The 20,823-nt window shown below is 48.1% G+C and overlaps 1 protein-coding gene across 5 annotated transcripts in view; it reads right to left on the reverse strand.

Moving 5' to 3' along the window:
* dnaaf9 (dynein axonemal assembly factor 9) overlaps window positions 1-20,823 on the reverse strand; it is a 109,363-nt gene that overhangs the window by 86,073 nt on the left and 2,467 nt on the right. For all 5 annotated transcript variants that reach the window (XM_055642897.1, XM_055642818.1, XM_055643124.1 and 2 more), the window contains exon 2: window positions 13,030-13,109. In XM_055642897.1, coding sequence (XP_055498872.1) covers window positions 13,030-13,109 — 80 coding nt within the window. The remainder of the gene's footprint in view (window positions 1-13,029; window positions 13,110-20,823) is intronic.

A 20,823-nucleotide genomic window follows, 5' to 3' on the forward strand; every position in this document is an offset into this window, starting at 1 on the left:
GTATTTTACAAAGCCAATCTGAACATCAGTATTCTTATCGCATTTTCGTACAAAATATGGAAAATCCATACTACTTGGCAGCTCTGATGGTCGTTCCTGTGCTGCAATTCTGAACTTGAACATCTGTTTCAATGTACCAGTACAATCCCAGTGCTCTTTCCATAGGCAAATTGTCTTTGTCCAAGTCCAACTCCCTGGACTCCTTGGCTGTTTTCACGAGGAATGGTTGGCAATTCAGCACGGCTGTTACTGATCCACTTTGACAGCATGGATCCTCCCATTTGGCAGAGATAAGTCAGGTCATTTGCCATCCAAACTGCTTCCTGTTCCGAAAGTATGGATTTTAAATAATCATCTACATAGAAGTTGTTCTTTACTGTGTTTTTCATCCCTGCTGGAAAGTGAGCTTTGTTATCTTCAGCAGTCTTCCTTCATGCAAAGATTGCATCTGGTGATGACACTGTCCACAAAGATGTACCTTCATCCGGTATTCAACAAGATCTTGCTGCACATCACCCTCAGGTCACCACAGGAATCGCAAATAGTCAATATGCTTTTCTGATACCTTGACCTGAAGAAACATTGCTATGATATCAGCAATCAAAGCAACCAGTTCTTGTCTGAATCTGATAAGATCTCCAATGAATAAATTGGTAAAGTCTGGACCCTGCAGCAATTGGCAGTTAAGTTATACTTCTTTGAAGATTGCCCCACAGTCAAAGACCACTCTCAAGGTTCCTTTCCTTGAGTGATACACCCCATGGTGAGGGATGTACCAGAGCTCTCCAACACTCCGATTCAGCTGGTCCACTAGTACCATTTCAGCATAATCATTCGGCAAACTGACACTTCCTTGTTTGAAAGGTAAGTCTAGACAATAGTGTCCGTCAATCATCTTTGCTGAGCAATTCATAATAACCAAGAACTTTACCTCTTCTTTGGATATTTCCTCTGTTTCCTTGCTGGTTTTTTTCACTGAAGTCTTGATTGTATTGCTTGACCAGCAGCTCTTCTAAGTTTACAATGGATATTCGATTGACAGCAGCAGCAGGGCAACCATTTTCATCCCTGCTGTCATTTTTTCTTCGCAAGAGACTGTAGCGGCACCTAGTGGTTCAGCCTCTCCTGCTATACGAATCGTCGGCATCCCTGGGAAGGAGTCACGTGATATATGTGGGTGTGGCCTAGTATATAAGTCCTGACCTTCCCTCTCTCGCTCTTCTGCTTCCTCTGACTTCATGATTGTCCTGCCACCGCAGCAGGAGCACAACCGAGCCCACGAGGCAACAGCCTCTCAGCAAAAACAACTACAACTATGTTATCGAGTGCTAAATGTCCATGTATTTCTAACTTACAATGCCTGAATAAACAATCAATTTATTCACGACGTTTGCGCCTACATTGGTGACCCGATGTTACAAAACGTATTTTGGATTTCAGATTGGCGGTGACCTGATGTCTGCAGCCAACAGCCCTACCCAGCTACGGTAATTAGCGCTATGTGTGTAGCCATCAACTCTGCGGCAACCAGACACCACCTTGGGCCCTGCCGCCATCTTGGGCCCTGCCTCCTTCCGCCTATGCCTGGCCTAGCAGACCGCAGGCTGCCAGGGTCGCCCGCCCGCGTCCCTGGCCCACCGCGGCAGCCACCGGCGCAGCAACCTCGGCCCTCGCTTTCCGTCCCGCAGGACCCGCCCGGAGCTGCCCACCGGGACTGAGAGACCGCGTCTGCCGTTGCTTCCACCAGCCGACACTCCCCAACCAGCTGCTACAGGGGCTGCGAGTGTAGCAGCCCAGCATCACCATCACCGCCCCCCAGCTTCACTGGAGAAAGACCGGGACATCTCGAACTTTTGTTTCCTGTCCTACCCTGCTTGATTTGAATCACGGAACTTTCGACATCCTACCACTTTGGACTTGTTGTATATTTTCCATTTTACTCTGTAATGTCTTAGCTTATTGTTATTAGTTTCTTGGTGTTGCTGACGTCTTTCTCACGATCCCCTGCTGGTATATCCCTCGTGTGTCGTGCGGCTATTGCGTTGGTCTTCTGGCGCCGCTCGGCATACCTCGGGATCGCCCACAGCCGGAGCGTCGACTGCGCCCGCGGGCCCCTCGTCCTGACTCACCTCTCAGCAACAACAACTACAACTATGTTAGAGTGCTAAACGTCCATGTATTTCAAACTTACATTGCCTGAATAAACAATCCATTTATTCACAACGTTTGCGCCTCTACAAGACCATAGATGACCGACCCCAGTGAGATCCTCATGGCGAATGGTCAATCCCCAGCTCCGATGGTTCCAATATCTTCAAAGCATTAGTTCCGACGAGTAGGTCGATGCCAGTCTATTACAGGAATCTTGATATCCTTCAAGGAAGTCCATTGATTCATAGAAACATAGAAAATAGGTGCAGGAGTAGGCCATTCGGCCCTTCGAGCCTGCACCGCCATTCAATATGATCATGGCTGATCATCCAACTCAGTATCCTGTACCTGCCTTCTCTCCATACCCCCTGATCCCTTTAGCCACAAGGGCCACATCTAACTCCCTCTTAAATATAGCCAATGAACTGGCCTCAACTACCTTCTGTGGCAGAGAATTCCAGAGATTCACCACTCTCTGTGTGAAAAATGTTTTTCTCATCTCGGTCCTAAAAGATTTTCCCCCTTATCCCTAAACTGTGACCCCTTGTTCTGGACTTCCCCAACATCGGGAACAATCTTCCTGCATCTAGCCTGTCCAACCCCTTAAGAATTTTGTAAGTTTCTATAAGTCCCCCCCTCAATCTTCTAAATTCTAGCGAGTCTATCCAGTCTTTCTTCATATGAAAGTCCTGACATCCCAGGAATCAGTCTGGTGAACCTTCTCTGTACTCCCTCTATGGCAAGAATGTCTTTCCTCAGATTAGAAGACCAAAACTGTACGCAATACTCCAGGTGTGATCTCACCAAGACCCTGTATGACTGCAGTAGAACCTCCTTGCTCCTATACTCAAATCCTTTCAGGTCTTCCTGTGTGAGAATGTTCATATGAGAAAGAGGCATGCTTATGTGTGAACATATGTGCTAAATGTATGTTTTTAGTGTTCTTTAGCTTGTTTTATGTGGGGGGGGAAGTTGGGATAACCGTTTTCTAATCTCTTACATCGACGGAGATGCTTTTTCTTCCGTCCGCACTGCGGCCTAACATCTAGGAGTTGGTGGCCTTTCCTGGAGATCGACTTTGAGAGCTCCACCACGGGGCCTGCAGACTTTAACATCGTGGAGCTTGCGATCCCTTTGCCAGAGATCAACCTCAGAGCTCCAAACGTGGATGCCTGCGGATTTCAACATCGCGGAGCACGCGGTCTCTGGTTAGAGACCGACTTTTGAGAACTCCAAGCCGCGGGAGCTTCAATCGCCCCGACGCGGGAGAATAAAAGAGTTCTACAGGAGCTTCGATCACCCCGACTGCAGATGGTTCGACTGCACCGACCGTGGGAGAATAAAAGAGGAAGAAGGTGTAGACCAGCGCATGTTCCTTTAAACATAGTGACCTCCCCATCACTAACCACTCCCCATTGTCTCCAGTATAATTGTAGTGTCCCCACCTCTAGCTCGCTCTCTAGCTCCAGTGATGACCACGGACAGCTATTGCATAGTGTATAACAGTGAACGTAATAAACAGTTATAGTAAAAGACTCTGTGTGGAATAAAGTCATTTTACATGGTGTCACAGCGGTAGACCTGCGTCTCCTGTTTATCGGTTTTCTTTTTATTCTTTGTTTTCTCCCAGTTATCTCCCCCCCCGTTTTTTCATTATGTCCCACTCCTGTCGTCGACCTGACACGTTGGTCTTTGACACGGACATCGTCCATCGCTGGACTGTGTTCCAGCGCGACTTCGAACACTACATTGCAATCGCTCATCCTGATGCCACTCCTGCTGTACAGGCTCACCTGTTGCTCAACCTCGCTGGCCCAGCAGCCATGGATCAATATGCTTCGTTTGATTTCGCCGCCGGTGACGACCGTCACGACCCGGTATGTCTCATGGCTAAGTTTACTGCCCTCTGTGATATCCCTACCAATAACATTATCGAACGTTTTAAATTCTTCCAGAGGCGGCAGCTTCCCGGCGAGCATATCGACGCTTATATTGCCGCTTTGCGTCACCTGGCTCGGCGCTGCCGCCTTGAAACAATCTCCACGGAAGAATTAATCAGGGACGTCCTGGTCCATGGTCTCCTGAACGCTAAGCTGCGTGAGGAGCTCCTTGTGAAGCCCGATCTGACACTACGGGATGCCATGTATGCCGCCAGTATGGCCTCTGCCGTCGGCTCCGTGTCCCACCCGGTGTCCCAGGACATTAACTTTACCGGTGCAGCTGGCCGCCAGCAGCCCGCTGGACCTCAACGACGCAACCCCGCTGCCCTGCCCGCTAAGGTCACAACCACAACTACCACACGCCGCTGCCCTAACTGCCATTTCTCATCGCATCAATTCAACGTTTGCCCCGCGCAGGGTAAGACTTGTCTTTCCTGTGGCAAACTCAACCACTTTTCTGCAGCTTGTCGTTCCCGTGGGAAGCCAGTCCCAGCTCCAAGGAGGAATTTAAACAACCTCGCAGACCCTGATAGCGCGCTGGTTTCCCAGTACGAGCCGGAGGAGCTCCCAGACGCTGATACGGGCTCCTCCCATGGCGATTCAACGGTGTTTTCGCTTTTGGGTGCACCTGCTCCGATAACAGATCCCTCTGTGCATGTTACTGTGAATGGCCATTCGTTTTCAGCCAAGGTCGATACTGGTGCCTTCGCCAATGTTATGTCAATAAGCCTTTTCAAGCAGATCAGATCTGGTGAGAAAGTTCTTCCTGGTGACACCCGCCTCCATGCCTACGGGGGAGGCGTTCTGGTTCCTGTGGGAAAGGCAACGCTTATCTGCACAGTTCTTGAGACCTCTCGGCCCCTCACTTTCCACCTGCTGGACTCTGACAACGTCACCCTGCTGGGTGCCCGTGCGTGTCAGGACCTTGGTTTGGTTTCCTTCCACCATGGAATTCACCTAGTGCAGGCACCCATGGACCCCCTGGACGAATACCCCGACCGCTTTGATGACATTTTGGGCAAATTGCCCTGTGACTATAAGATTGTTGTCGACCCGAGCGTCGACCCGGTGATTCGGCCGGCCCACCGCGTCTCCTTTGCGACGAAGGGCCACGTGGAATCTACTCTGCGCGACATGGTGACCATGGGCATTGTCAAGGAGGTGAGCGCTCCCACCAGGTGGGTCTCCACCATGGTCGTTGCTGCCAAGAAGGACAAGAGCGAGATCCGGATCTGCATTAACCCAAAGGACCTGAACCTTGCCATCAAGCGCCCGCACTACCCAATGCGGACGGTGGAGGATGTTGCTGCACAGGTCGGTCCTGCCACTGTCTTCTCTGTCCTAGACGCCAAGAGTTCCTTCTGGCAGATCCCTCTGGATGAACGCTCCTCATTACTCACTACCTTCAGCACTCCCTTCGGCAGGTTCCGTTTCCTCCGCATGCCGTTCGGGATCAACTCGGCTAGTGAGGTTTTCCAGCGCACCATGGAACAGCTGTTTGCTGGGTTACCGTGCGCTATCATCGTGGACGACATCCTGGTGTACGGGAGGGACGTCGCAGAGCACGACCTACACCTCCGCAAAGTCCTCGACAGGGCTCGTGAGATCAATCTCAAGCTCAACCCGAAGAAGTGTCGGTTCCGGGTCCCGGAAGTCACTTACGTTGGCCATGTCTTCACGGCAGGGGGTCTGAAGCCCGACCCCCAGAAAACTTCGGCGGTCACCGAGATGCCCGCCCCTACCGACTTCCCTGGCCTGCAGCGCATGGTCAATTACCTGGGTAAGTTCATACCCGACCTCAGCGAACTGAGTGCTCCCGAGGGAGCTGATCAAAAAGGACTCCGCATGGGTCTGGCTCACGCATCACCAGTCGGCGTTCGTGGCTCTGAAGTCGAAGCTCGCCCACACACCGAATCTAAAATTCTTCGATCTGCACAGACCCATTGTCCTCACTTGCGATGCCTCTAAGTTCGGTCTCGGTGCCGCTTGTCTGCAGCTTTATGACGGCCTGCAGCTACCCGTCTCTTACGCTTCTCGCACCATGACCCCTGCCGAGCAACGCTATGCCCAGATCGAGAAAGAACTACTTGCCGTGGTGTTCGCTTGCTCCAATTTCAAGGACTACATCCTGGGCAACTCTTTCACCATCGAGACTGACCACCAGCCGCTGGTCACTATTTTGAATAAGCCTATCCATGTTGCTTCTTCCCGGTTGCAGCGGATGATGCTGCAACTCCAGCGTTTCACATTCCAGATTGTGTACCGAAAGGGCAAAGATATGTTTGTAGCCGACACCTTGTCCCGTGCTCCGCTGCCTTCCGTTGCCCGCCACCCTTACGAATCGTCTGACCTCATGGTACTGAACGTTAACATTGTTCCCTCACAGCAGATGCAGTCCCTGGTGAAACACACTGCTGATGATCCTGCCCTGCAACAACTTGCGGACGTTATCCGCCGTGGTTGGCCTGACCGACGCTCTACCCTGCCTGCTGGTGCGGTGCCGTACTTCCTGATTCGGGATGAATTTGTGCTGCACGCCGGCGTGGTGGTGAAGGGTCACAAGGTCGTGGTGCCGGCCGCCCTGCGGGATCACTATTTCCAATCTGCTCACAGTGGCCACCCCGGGATGGAAGCTACTTTGTCCCAGGCCCAGAGCCAATTCTACTGGCCAGGTATGGCTCAAGACATCCGTGACAGAGTCTCCGCTTGCGCTGCCTGTAACAGCCTTCATCCTCATCAGCAGCGTCAGCCTCTCCTGCAGCAGCCGGCACCCGAGCTCCCATGGATGTCCGTTGTCACGGACCTGTTCGAGTGGCGCGGAAAGCACTTCCTGGTCCTGGTGGACTCATATTCCAGTTGGTTCGAGGTGGATCAGCTGCCCTCCATCACATCTGCCGCCATCATCGGGAAACTTCGCCGCCATTTTTCCACCTTCGGCTCCCCGGTGACCCTCCGATCGGACAACGGCAGCCACTTTTCCAGCGCTGAGTTCTGTGCCTTCGCTGCCCGTTGGAACTTTCACCACATCACCAGCAGCCCGGAGTATCCTCAAAGCAACGGACTTGCTGAACGGGCCGTCCGCAGTGCCAAGGAGCTGCTGGAACAATGCCGCCTTTCCCATTCCAACTTCTACCTTGCCCTGCTCAACCTCCGCAACATTTCTCACGACCCCGCGCTCGGTTCCCCTGCCCAGCGCCTCATGTCCCGCATCACAAGACCACCTCTCCCTGTCTCACAACAGTCCCTCAAACCCTCGGTCCAGGACCCTGCCACTGTCACGGAGCGCATCGTCGAAAAGAAAGCCATCCAGAAGCGCTCCTTTGACAAGTCCGTCCAGCCACTTCCACGGCTGTTCCCGGGGCAGGTGGTTCGTATGCAGTTCCCCCTCCGGCCACTACCGGCTGGCCGTCGTGGTTGGCAACGTTTTGTTGGAACAGTCCTCCACACATTTCCTTATAAAGTCTGTAACGACTGTGGCGTATTCATTCAGGTCCGTTGCCGACTCCTTGAACATTGCCCAGTTCACCGACTACAAGCAGTCCTGTAGTTGTTCCTCTGCCTCCCCAGACCAGCTCTGTGCAGTCCTCACCTCTGGGGGTGCTCTCTTCAGTTGCTGCCTGTAGGCAGGAAGAAGCAGCACCGCTGAATGGTCGGATTTCCAGAAGTGAGGCAGAGGGATCGAGCGATGGACATTCTTGATGGTCGTATACCAGTGGTCAAGGGTGTTTGATCCTCTGGTGCTGCAGGAGACATGTTGATAGTAGTTTGGGAGTGATTTTTTTCAGGTTTGCTTTGTTGAAGTATCCGGCTATGTTGGTAAACACCTCGGGGTAGGCTGTCTGGTGGTTGTTGACCACGGAGTGCAGCTCCTCCTGTACCAGACGGACGTCTTCCTGGAATAGGATGTAGACCGCGGTCAGGATGATGGAGGTGAATTCCCATGGTAGGTAGAAGCGGCGGCACTTCATCGCCAGATGTTCCAGGTGCGGAGAGCAGGAGTTAGACAGGACTGCCTCATCTGAGCACCATGATAAGGTGACCACAGGCTGACTCCACCTCCTCTCCCTTTCCCAGATGCCTGCCTACGATCCATGCGATGAATGGAGAAACCTTCAGTCTGGACAGCTGAGTCTAGGGAGCTGGGGGTGAGCCATGTCTCTGTGAAACAGAACACAGAGTATTCCCTCAGCCCCATCTGGTAAAGCAGCCTTGACCTTCAGTCCTCCACTTTATTTTCCAGAGATTGTACATTGGCTAGTAAGATGGTAGGGAGAGGGGGGTCATAGTCCCCTGCGCTTCAGTCTGACCTAGTCCTGCCCGCTGGCAACGTTTTTGTAAGTAATGGAAGCCTCCCCATTGTTTACAGGTACTATACTTACTGTTCCTGCGAGCCTGCAGCAGGTCGGGGATTCCAATAGTCGGCAGCTCCAGCTCTGTTGCTGCCGGGAGATCCGTCCCGACGGCCACGTTTCTGTACACTATGAAGATCTCCCCGGCGATTCCAGGTATAGTACCTGCGATGCTCCGCCGAGTCGGGGATTCCGCAGCGATCGGGGATTCCCTCCGCTCCAGAATTGTTTTGAAATAGTGCTAACGCCTTTAAATGTGTTAGCAGCTTGTTGGTTACAGCGCTGGTTTCTGCTGTTTCTTTTATCCAAGTAAGCTGAGAAAAGCTGTATTTCATTGTATTCTGTTCCGCTGCTGCCAATATGTCCCCACAAGCTGGCGCCATCTTGTGTAAAACGCACACCTCCAGATTCAGAGACAGTTTCTTCCTAGCTGTTATCAGGCAACTGAATCATCCTACTACAACTGGTGAGCAATCCTGAACTACTATCTACCTCATTGGAGACCCTCACACTATCTTTGGTCAGACTTTACTGGCTTTATCTTGCACTAAACGTCATTCCCTTCATCATGTATCTGTACACTGTAAATGGCTCGATTGTAATCATGTATTGTCTTTCCGTTGACTGGTTAGCATGCACAAAAGCTTTTCACTGTACCTTGGTACACGTGACAATAAACTAAACTATGTACCTCAGCTCCTTACCCCTCAACCAATTGGAAGGTTTCTCCCCATCTACTTTGTCATACAAATTCATGACTTGTATTGCAAGAATCATATAAATCTACCACTGTAACTAAAGTCCCTAATTTCTCAAAGCATGTTGCTAATCTCTGTTGCACCCAAAGCCAAATCACAAGTGGTGACGAGTCAATGTATAGGACATAAATAGAACACCTGGTTGAGTGATGCCACAACAACAATTTCTTGTGCAATGTTAACAAAACCAAGAAATTAATCGTTGACTTGAGTTAACAGCTTCAAATTCCTGTGCGCTAACATTTTGGGTGACCTATCTTGGTCCCAGTACATAGATGCACTGTAGACAGTATTCTGATTGGTAAAATCATCGACTAGTGTGGCAATTCTAATGCATAGAAATGCTAGTTTGCAGAGTATGGTGTGCTGCAGCCCGGTCCATCATGGGCACAACCCACCGCACAATCAAAAGCATCTACATGAGACTCTGCCTCACCTGCTGACCTGTGACACCGTAATCCTACTTCAGCATGAACGGGAAGGCAGATATTATCTGAATGGTGTCAGTTTAGGAAAAAGGAAAACGAGACCTGGTGTCCTTGTACATTAATCACTGAAAGTAAGCATGCAAGTACAACAGGCAGTGAAGAAAGCAAATGGCATGTTGGCCTTCACAACGAGAGGATTTGAGTATAGGAGCAAAGAGATCTGTCTGCAGTTGTACAGGGCCCTACTGAGACCACACCTCGTCAAGTCAAGTTTATTTGTCACATACACATATGAGATGTGCAGTGAAATGAAACCTGGAGTATTGTGTGCAGTTTTGGTCTCCTAATTTGAGGAAGGACATTCTTGCTATTGCCGGAGTGCAGCGAAGGTACACGAGGTTAATTCCGGGGATGGCAGGACTGTCATATGATGAGGGAATGGAGCGGCTGGGCTTTTATTAACTGGAATTTAGAAGGATGAGAGGGTATCTCATAGAAACATATAAAATTATTAAGGGATTGGACATGCTAGATGCAGGAAACATTTTCTCGATGTTGGGGAAGTCCAGAACCAGGGTCCACAGTTTAAGAATAAGGGGTAGGCCATTTGGAACTGAGATGAGGAATTTGTGGAATTCTCTGCCTCAGAAGCATTGCAAAGAGCATTGCAAAGAGTTAGATAGAGCTCTTAGGGGTATGGGGAGAAGGCAGGAACGGGGTACTGATTGTGGATGATCAGCCATGATCACATTGAATGGTGCTGCTGGCTCGAAGAGTCGAATGGCCAACTTTGCACCTATTGTCTATGCATCTAAGCAACTGAAAATGAAGGACAAGCTCTTGCACGACTGCAAACTTGTGTTTTCTAATTGTGCATTCTTGCAGCCTTTTTATATTCATCTGTCTTGAAGAATTTATTTATAATTTAGGTTTAATTTATTTTGTATTGTCTGCGTCTATGTGCCTGCAATGCCGCCTTGTTGCAAGCAAGGTTTTCACTGTGTGCATATTATGAAAATAAACTCGACCTGGCGACTTGACTTGAAAATACAAGGAATGCAAATGCTGGTTTACAAAAAAACCCAAAGATCTGGAGTAGATAGGAGAGGGAGTAACAAGTGGTAGGAATATTGATTTCTCTAACTTTAAACAACCCCTGCACTGCCTCTCTCCATCCCTCACACACCCAAGTCGAAACAGGCTCCCGTTCCCACCTTACAAACAGCTAACAATGGTCTGTTACCTTTATCATCATTACTTTTTTGCATATCTTTCATTAATTTGTTCTATATCTCTCTACATCATTCTCTATGTATCTCGTTTCCCTTCCCCAGACTAGTCTGAAGAAGGGTCTCAACCCGAAATGTCACCCATTCCTTCTCTTCAGATATGCTGCCTGTCCCCACTGACCTACTCCAGCATTTGTCTACCTGGAGCAACTCAGCAGGTTAAGTAGCAGCTCTGGAGGACATGGACATGCTATGTTTCCTGTCAGGAACCTTTCTTCAGATTGATTGTAGAAGGGGGGAATTTGCTGGAAGAGAGGTGGGGGTGGGACACTGCCAGGTAAGTGATAGTTGGATACAGGTCATAAGGGATAGGAGTAGAATTAGGCCATTCGGCCCACCAAGTCTACTCCGCTATTCAATCATGGCTATCTATCTCCTAACCCCATTCTCCTGCCTTCTCTGCTAATCAAGAATCTATCTATCTCTGACTTAAAAATATCTACTGACGGCATCCAGCCTTGTGTGGCAAAGAATGCCACAGATTCACCATCCTCCGACTAAAGACATTCCTCCTCATCCTTTAATTCTGAGGCTATGACCTCTAGTCCTAGACTCTCTCACTAGTGGAAACATCTTCTCCACATCCACTCTATCCAAGCCTTTCACTATTCTGTATGTTTAAATTAGGTCCCCCCTCATTCTTCTAAACTCCAGCGAGTACAGGCCCAGTGCCGACAAAAGCTCATCATAGGTTAACCTACTCTTTCCTGGGATCATTCTTGTAAACTTCCTCTGGACCCTTTCCAGGGCCAGCACATCCTTCCTCAGATACAGTGCCCAAAATTGCTCACAATATTCCAAATGTGGCCTTATAGAGCCTCAACTTTACATCCCTGCTTTTGTATACAAGCCTGATTCGACCTGCAGATTAACATGTTGGGAATTCTGCACCAGCACTCCCAGGTCCCTTTCCAAATCCAATTTCTGGATTCTCACCCCATTTAGAAAATAGTCTACGCCTTTATTCCTACTACCACAATGCATGACTCCACACTTTGCTACACTATATCCCATCTGCCACTTCCCTGCCCTCTCCCAACCTGTCCAAGTCCTTCTACAGTCCCTGCTTTCTGCACACTACCTACCAATCCACCTATTTTCGTATAATTCGCAAACTTTGCCACAAAGCCTTCAATCCCCTCGTTCAAATCATTAATCTACAACGTGAAGAGTAGCGGCCCCAGCACCAACCCTTGCAGAACTCCACTAGTCACCGGCAGCCTTCCAGAAAAAGCACCCTATATTGTCACTCTTGACTTACTCCTGACTCTAGTGATTCATTAAATATCACCATCAATGCCTCCACAATCTCTAAAGCCACCTCTTTCAGAACCCTAGGGCGCAGTCCATCCGGTCCCGGTGACGTATCAACCTTCAGCCCTTCCAGCTTCCCAAGCACCTTCTCCCTAGTATTAGGTGAGGGGGGGGCTATTAATTGGCAGAGGGTTGGATAAACCTCCTGGTTGCTAACCATTTTAACGTCCCTTCCCATGCCCATACTAACCTATCTGTCCTGGGTCTCCTCCATTCAGCAAGAGGCCATATGCAAACCAGAGGAACATCATCTCATATTCCACTTAGGTAGCTTGTAGCCTAATGGTATGAACACTGAATTCATCAATTTTAGGTAACTAACCTACAATCACCCACCCCCTTTTCTTCCCTCTCTCTTCCCTGGACATGCACCCATTGCTCCCTTTCCCCAGCCCCCTGACTTCCTTCCTCAAGCTTCACATTTTGAGACTTTTCTATACTTAACTCCTTATCTGACTTTTGTCTTTTTATCTTTACCTCTTGTCCAACTCACTGCCAATCAAATACTCCCCCTCACCTGTATCTACTTATCACTTGCCTGGCTTCATCCCACCCTGACCTCTCTTCCAGCTTTCTCCACCCCTCTTCCCACTATCAGTTGGAAGAAGGGTCCCGATCCAAAAGATAACTTATCCATGTTCTGCAGACATGACCTATCGCTTTCCAGCACTTTGTATCTTTTTTTCACTTGAACTTCTTGTATTACCTACCAAACAAAGTGAACATTGTAGCAACAAAAATAATATATAAATAATCAAGCAATTTGTAGTTGAAGCTTACAAACAAAAGGTGAAACATACCCAGAATGCAGAGAATTCCATCAGATTTCTGCTTGTTGCTGTAATTCAGGAGGGCTTGCACTCGCCGAAGACGGCTGCAACTAAAATAAAAATGCATATCTGAAATAACAGCCCATTAAATTGTAGACCTACATTGCAAAAAATCAAAAGAAATCAAAATCCTATTTCTTGCAGAAGCCAAAAAATTGCTTGTTTTTTTTACTAAATATTCATCATTGACAGTTATAGATTAAAGACATTGTTGAGATTTCAACAGATATGAAAGTTGTAATTGTTTTAAGTAATTTCTACGGATTAGACGATTTTATTTTCCCACCCAAGAATCAAGAAACTTGATTAATTATCAATAAATCAAAATGTTTGTGTCAAATTTATATTCAATCTTAGGGCTTTCCTACAGGCTTTGGGTGGCAGGGTAGTGCAGCGGTTGAGTTGCTGTCTTACAGCACCAGAGACCCAGATTTGATCCCGACTACAGGTGCTGTTTGTACAGAGTTTGTACTTTCCCCCCGTGACCTGCGTGGGTTTTCTCCGAGATCCTCCTACACTCCAAAGATGTACAGGTTTATAGGTTAATATTAATAATAATAATATATTTTATTGTCATTGCACGTCAGTGCAACGAGATTTAGTATGCAGCTTCCAACCGATGTAAAAGAAGAGTAAAATAAATAAATAGCTGTGTGACGTGACCATCTGAGGGAGACAGTCCAGGGGGGATGGGGGGCACTCAGCAGGACCAGTTCAGAGCCGCTATAGCTCTGGGAATAAAGCAGTTTCTGAGTCTGGAGGTTCGGGCGTAGAAGGCCTTGTAACATCTGCTGGAGGGAAGTAGTTCGAACAGTCCGTTACAGGGGTGTGAGGAGTCTTTATGGATGCTGACGGCTTTCCTGAGGCACCATGTGTATTGTATAGTGTTAATGTGCGGGGATTGCTGGTCGGGTGCAGACTCGGTGGGCCAAAGGGCCTGTTTCCGCGCTGTATCTCTAAACTAAAACTAAACTAAAAAGTAAATTCAGTCTGGGTATTAGTAGCATACTTTCAGTACCATTTATCATGGCTCCAACTATTTTTCCTGCTACAAGCAAGTTCCAGGAAGGAAGAGGGATAAGGATGGCAAATCATGGTTATAAAGTAAGGAAAACCTTGAATGACTTTTTTTTTGTAATGTCCATTGAAAAAGAGGTTGTAATTTGGTCAAAAAGAAAAAGGGCCCGTTTCCGCGCTGTATCTCTAAACTAAAAAGTAAATTCAGTCTGGGTATTAGTAGCATACTTTCAGTACCATTTATCATGGCTCCAACTATTTTTCCTGCTACAAGCAAGTTCCAGGAAGGAAGAGGGATAAGGGTGGCAAAGTAAGGAAACCTTGAATGACCAAAGAGGTTGTAAATTTGGTCAAAAAGAAAAAGGAAGCACATGCAAGGTTTAAGAGGATGAGGCTCTTTGAGGAACAACGGAGAAAAGAACTCGACCAGCCAATTAGAAGGGCCAAAAGGGCTCACAAAATGGCTTTGGTGACTCGGATTAAATAAATTCCCAAGGCTTTTTATATCTCCATTAAAAACATGACGCAACCAGGGAGAAGGTAGGACTGACTTAGGATAAAGGAGGTAATTTGTGCTTGGAGTTAAGGGATGTAGGCAAGGTACAAAGTCAGTTACTTTGCATCTGTTTTCACCAAAGAGATCATGCAGGACAATGAGATCAGTGTGGAAAATACTAATATGCAAGGGCAGTTTGAGATTAAGGAGGAGGAGGTGTTGAGGCTCTTGAAGAGCATTAGTTTAGAGGGCGAATAAATCCCCAGGACCTGATGGGATTTAGTTTAGTTTGTTATTGTCACGTGTACAGAGGTATAATGAAAAGACTTTGTTTGTGTGTTATCCAGACAAAGAAGACCAAATATAAATTGTGCATGTTGCAAGCCGTCCAACATGCACAATAAAGGATACAACATTTAGTACAAGATATAACATTGAAGTCCGATTAAAAATAGTTCAAAGGTCTCAAATTAGGTCAATGGGAGTTCAAACCGCACTCTAGCGGATGAGAGGCCTAATAAGAGCTGGGAGGAAACTGTTCCTGAATCTGGAGGTATGCATTTTCAAAATTTCTCTACCTCCTGCCCGATGAGGGGAGAAGAGGGTGTGGCTGGGGTAAGATCTATGTTTCTAAGACCAGTCCTAGATGTAGTCAATGGAAGGGAGGCTGGTTTGTGTAATGGTCTGGGTTTCGTCAACATCTTTGCAACATCTTGTGGTCTTGAATGGTGCAGTTCCCAAACCAGACTGTGATGCATCCTGAGAAGATGCTCTCTATGGCGCATGCATCTGTGTTCCTCGGACTATCCTTGACCAGACTTTGCTGGCTTTATCTTGCATGGAAGCTTATTCCCTTATTATGTATCTATACACCTTAAATAGATTGATTGTAATCATGCATTGTCTTTCTGCTGACTGGTTAGCATGCAACAAAAAGCTTTTCACTGTACCTCAGTACACGTGACAATAAACTGAACTGCATTGAGATGTTGGTGAGGGTTATGGGAGACATGCCGAACTTCTAAGAAAGTAAGCCTTTTCCGGAAATAACGCAGGTTATTGAGGCAAGAGAGGAGAATGCGAGTCTGAAGAAGGGTCTCGACCCGAAACGTCACCCATTCCTTCTCTCCAGAGATGCTGCCTATTTCGCTGAGTTATTCCAGATTTTTGTGTCTATCTTCGGAAGCTTAACAAAAATCTTTGCATCTTCTCCAGCCTCTAGCGAGGTCCCAGAGGACTGGAAAAGTAGCTAATGTTGTTCCTTTGTTTAAGGGAAGTTCAGAGAATCCAGGAAATTATAGGCCAGTGAGTCTCACATCTGTTGTATGGAAGCTGTTGGAGAGGATAGGATTTTGGGATATGATTTACTTTCATTTGTAAGAGAATGGGTTAAATTAAGGACAGTCAGAAAGGCTTTGTACATGTCTTACTAACTTGATCACATTTTTTTAGGAAGTTATGAAAATTATCAATGAAGGTAGGGCAGAGGATTGATGGCCAGTATGGATTTGTTGGGCCAAATGGCCCGTTTCCCTTCTAGATCTCTAAACCAAACTAATAGCGGTGTGCAGTATTACATGAAATTGAATCACAGATTCTATCCTCTGAATAATCTAACTATATGATAACATACAACGATTCAATTCAATTTGGCCATTGTGAATTATGAAAAGTTAAATATTAAATGACATACTGAAATGGAAATGAAAGACAGACGCTCCATCTTCCACCATGGCAACACAAACATGTGCAAACAAAGCAATTATTTTCTAGTATGTTTTGATTTGCATGGATTATATATCCAACTCAACAAGGAAGCAAAGAAGTTCAATGAAGGAATGGCACTTGAGATGGTATGCATGGACTCCCAAATGATTAGACAGTGGAATAAAAAAATCTGCAACCATGCAGATAGAAAATTAGGAGGAGAGGGGAGGGGGAGAGGAGGAGGTGAAGAAGAGGAGGGGAGGAGAGGAGGAGGGGATCGGGCGAGCGAGCTGCGAAAAGCGGAGAGTACCCGGAGGGAGAGAGCTTTGGTTCAGGGCCTGACCCGTCATCTCTCTGGAAACCCGAGTCGAGGTGTATAGCAGCGGGGGGGGGGTGGGGGGGGGGGGGGGGGGTAAGTGAGGAGGAGCGGTTAGCAGCAGGAGGGAGCGGGGAGGAGCGGTAGGGAGGGGGCGTGACTTCACTCGCTGCACGTGGCATATAGCGCAGCAGGCCGCGAGGTGAAAGTTCTTCAAAAGCAAGCCAGGGAGCTCTTGAGTGCTCATGACCTCGGAAGCCCTCGGGATCTGCAGAACAGAGCCCACTTGATCGTTCCTTCTGCGTCTTTTGAAGAACCGGGGAGGGGGGGGGGTGGGTGTTGAGGTTCTGGGAAAACAGTGCCCAGCAGGCAGCGCGTTGAAAATTCTGCGCAGCTGGCCGCGAGGAGCAAAGGCATTGTGACGTCATCCAGCTCGCTTCAGCAGTTAGATTTTAAAAAGATGTCCGATTGGTGAACAATTTTAGTAAAAACAACTCGGGAAATAATTAATCAAATTTTCAGATAAAGGGATTTTTGAAATATGAGGTAAATCTCTACCAGAATATGTAAAAATTTCACCGTTACCGTGTCGGCTTTTCGAGGAGATGTGATGGGATGGTCAGCGCAGCTTGGATTGAGATGTTTGAAGAAGTAACCAAAAAGGTTGATGTGGGCAGGGCCATAGATGTTGTTATGCTGTATGGACTTGAGCAAGGCCTTTGATGAGGTTTTGCATGTTAGCTTGCTTTGGAAGGTTAGATTTTTTAGTTTTGTTTATTATTGTCACTCTACCGAGGCATGCTATCAAGTCTAAGAAACGACTACGCGAATACAATCTAATAGACCACAGTGCACAGATAAAGGATAACGGAAGATATAAAGTCCAATTAAATATAGCTCTAAGGACTCCAATGAGGTAGAAGGGAGGGCAGGACCCCACTCGAGCCGATGAGAGGATCGATGTGAAGATACTGCCCCTGAATCTGGAGGTATCCGTTTTCAAACATGTGTACTTCTTGCCTGATGGGAGGGGGGAAAAGAGGAAGAAACCAGGGAGAGATTCGTCCTTGATTATGCTAGCAGCCTTGCTGAGGTGGGCAACTCTGCAATTTATTGAGGTCTTGGATGCAGCTGTTCCCAAACCAGGCTGTGATGCATTCCGTAAAGTACCTTCTACTGCGCATCAGCCGAGGACTGCATGGGATCCAAGGAGAGCTAGCTAATTGAATACAAAATTGGCTTCATGGTGGAAAGCAGAGGATAGTGGTAAAAGGCTCTTCAGATAGGAGGACATTCAGAATGGCAGGTAGTGACTAGTGGGGTGCCGCAAGGCTCGGTACTGGGACCCCAGTTATTTACAATATAATGATTTAGACGAAGGAATTAAATGTGACATCTCCAGGTTTGCAGATGACACAGAGCTGGGTGGCAGTGTGAGCTGCAATGAGGATGCTATGAGGCTGCCGGTGACTTGGATAGGTTGGGTGAGTGGGCAGATGCATGGCAGATGCAGTATAATGTGGATAAATGTGAGGTTATCCATTTTGGTGGCAAGAACAGGAAGGCAGATTACTATCTGAATGGTAGACTCAAAATGTTGGAGTAACACAACGGGTCAAGCAGCATCTCTGGAGAGAAGGAATGGGTGACGTTTCGGGTCGAAACCCTTCTTCAGACTGGCAATCTTCACCATTATCTGAATGGTGTCAGATTAGGAAAAGGGGTGGTGTAACGAGACCTGGGTGTGCTTGTACATCAGTCACTGAAAGTAAGCATGCAGGTACAGCAGACAGTGAAGAAAGCTAATGGCATCTTGGCCTTCATTGCAAGAGGATTTGAGTTTAGGAGCAAGGAGGTCCTACTGCAGTTGTACAGGGCCCTGGTGAGACTATTGTGTGCAATTTTTGTCTATTTTGAGGGAGTACAACTTAGGTTCACCAGATTAATTCTGGGGATGGTGGAATTGAATGGGTCAACTGACCTTGTATTCACTGGAATTTAGAAGGATGAGAGGGCGTCTTATAGAAACATATAAAATTCTTAAAGGATTGGACATGCTAGATGTAGGAAAAATGGTCCCGATGTTGAAAGAGTCCAGAACCAGGGATCACAGTTTAAGAATAAAGGCAGAGCTGCCACGTTTTGTCAGAGCATGTCAGTATTCTAGTACCTGAAAATCAGTATTTTGCTGAGGAAATCAGTATTTTTACACGGTGCCATTTTGCTGAAAAAAGTGTTATTTTTTATGTGCGGTCATACCCATGTTAGAGTACAAGAATGCATATCAAACCTACCAATTGACATGGTACCATTGCTATCAATTGACATGTCTTCAACGCACCTTACTTGACAGTGCATCAATTGCCATCTCTTTGTATGCTGCTGTTTGAACGGCTGCTTCCTGCATTTAGCACCAGATAATGCTGTAGAAGCCATTTTGGAAGCCTCCCTCTCCCTCCTTCCCCTCCCTCTCTCCATCCCTCTCTCTCGCTCCCCCTCCCTTTCCATCTCCCCTCCCTCTCTCTTCCTCTCTCTCTCTCCTCCTTCCTTTTTATCTCCCTCCCTCTCTTATTCCCTTCCTCCCTCTCTCCCTCCCCTCTCCATCCTCTTCCAACCCCTCCCTTTCTCCACCCCTCCCTCTCTCCCCCTTGAGCCCACCCACCATTCTATTAAATCAAGGCCAATCTCAATGTAACTGCAATCCCACTGGTAACCTTTCACCACTAGGCTTATCCAGAATTTTACCACTGCCTGAAAAATAATCAAAGGCTCAAAGAGAATTCCAAAGACTCATTGTTATACGAGAATTTTCCTGAGCAGTCTGTGACCCATAGCGCTGTGGCCCATGGCGCTATGTTTAAAGCCCATAGCGCTACAGCCAGTAGCGCTATATTTAGAACCCATAGCGTGCAGCCGACAGCTCTTCGTTTAAATTCCCACGTGTTAAACTGACAGCGCTCTGTTTAAACCTGGAGGAGGACAGGCAGCGACTCTGGAGAGAAGGAATGGGTGACGTTTCTGGTCGGGACCCTTCTTCAGACTGAACTGAACTCCGTGTTTAACAACACAAAATCGTACATCAGTATTCTTATCGCATTTCCGTACAAAATACGGAAAATCCGTACTACTTGGCAGCTCTGTAAGTGGTAGGTCATTTAGGATTGAGCCCAGAGAGTTGTGAATCTGTGGAATTCTCTGCCACAGAAGGCAGTGGAGGCCAATTTACTAGATGTTTTCAAGAGAGTTAGTTATAGCTCTTAGGGCTAAGGGAATCAAGGGATATGGGGAGAAAGCAGGAACGGGGTAATGATTGTGGATGATCAGCCATGATCATATTGAATGGTGGTGCTGGCTCGAAGGGCCGAAAGGCCTACTCCTGCACCTATTGTCTATGTTTTTAAACATGGGTTGCTACAACTGAACTGTCATCACCGACCATGGAGAAGAAAGTGACGGCGAGGACAAAGGCTCGGTGAGTGGACCGTCAACGGACGAATTCGAAGAGGAATGGAAATATGATGATGAATTATTTATATCTCCTTTACTCCGGTACGAGGAATAAAATAGGGCGGCAGTCTCACCGCTCCGGCCGCTGAGCGATCAGTAGAGGAACAACCGCTGTATCTCTCCGCCCCCGCACCATTCCCCCCCCACCCCCCAATCCAGCCGCTCCAGGCTTCGCGAGCATCTCTTGTTCCCTCAGTCCTACAAACCCTCCCCTACCATATCATTCCTTCCACCAATGCCTCTGCCCCCATCCATCGATCCCACCCCCTACCCACCTCAGGCTCACACACCGCCACACCCCTCAATTACCTCAACACCCCCATTACCACAACCTATCCCCATTCCCCCCACCCCCCTCCCCATTACCCTCAACCCCCTCCCCATTACCCCAACCCCCCTCCCCATTCCCCCCAACCCCCCTCCCCATTACCCCAACCCCCTCCCCATTACCCCAACCCCCCTCCCCATTACCCCAACCCCCCTCCCCATTACCCCAACCCCCCTCCCCATTACCCCCACCCCCCTCTCCCCATTACCCCAACCCCACTCCCCATTACCCCAACCCCCAACCGCCCCCTCCCCATTACCCCAACCCCCCTCCCCATTACCCCCAACCCCCTCCCCATTACCCCAACCCCCTCCCCATTACCCCAACCCCCCTCCCCATTACCCCAACCCCCCTCCCCATTACCCCAACCCCCCTCCCCATTACCCCCACCCC

Source organism: Leucoraja erinacea, chromosome 1, assembly GCF_028641065.1.
Source record: "Leucoraja erinacea ecotype New England chromosome 1, Leri_hhj_1, whole genome shotgun sequence".
In the NCBI taxonomy this organism is placed as follows: Eukaryota; Metazoa; Chordata; class Chondrichthyes; order Rajiformes; family Rajidae; genus Leucoraja; species Leucoraja erinaceus.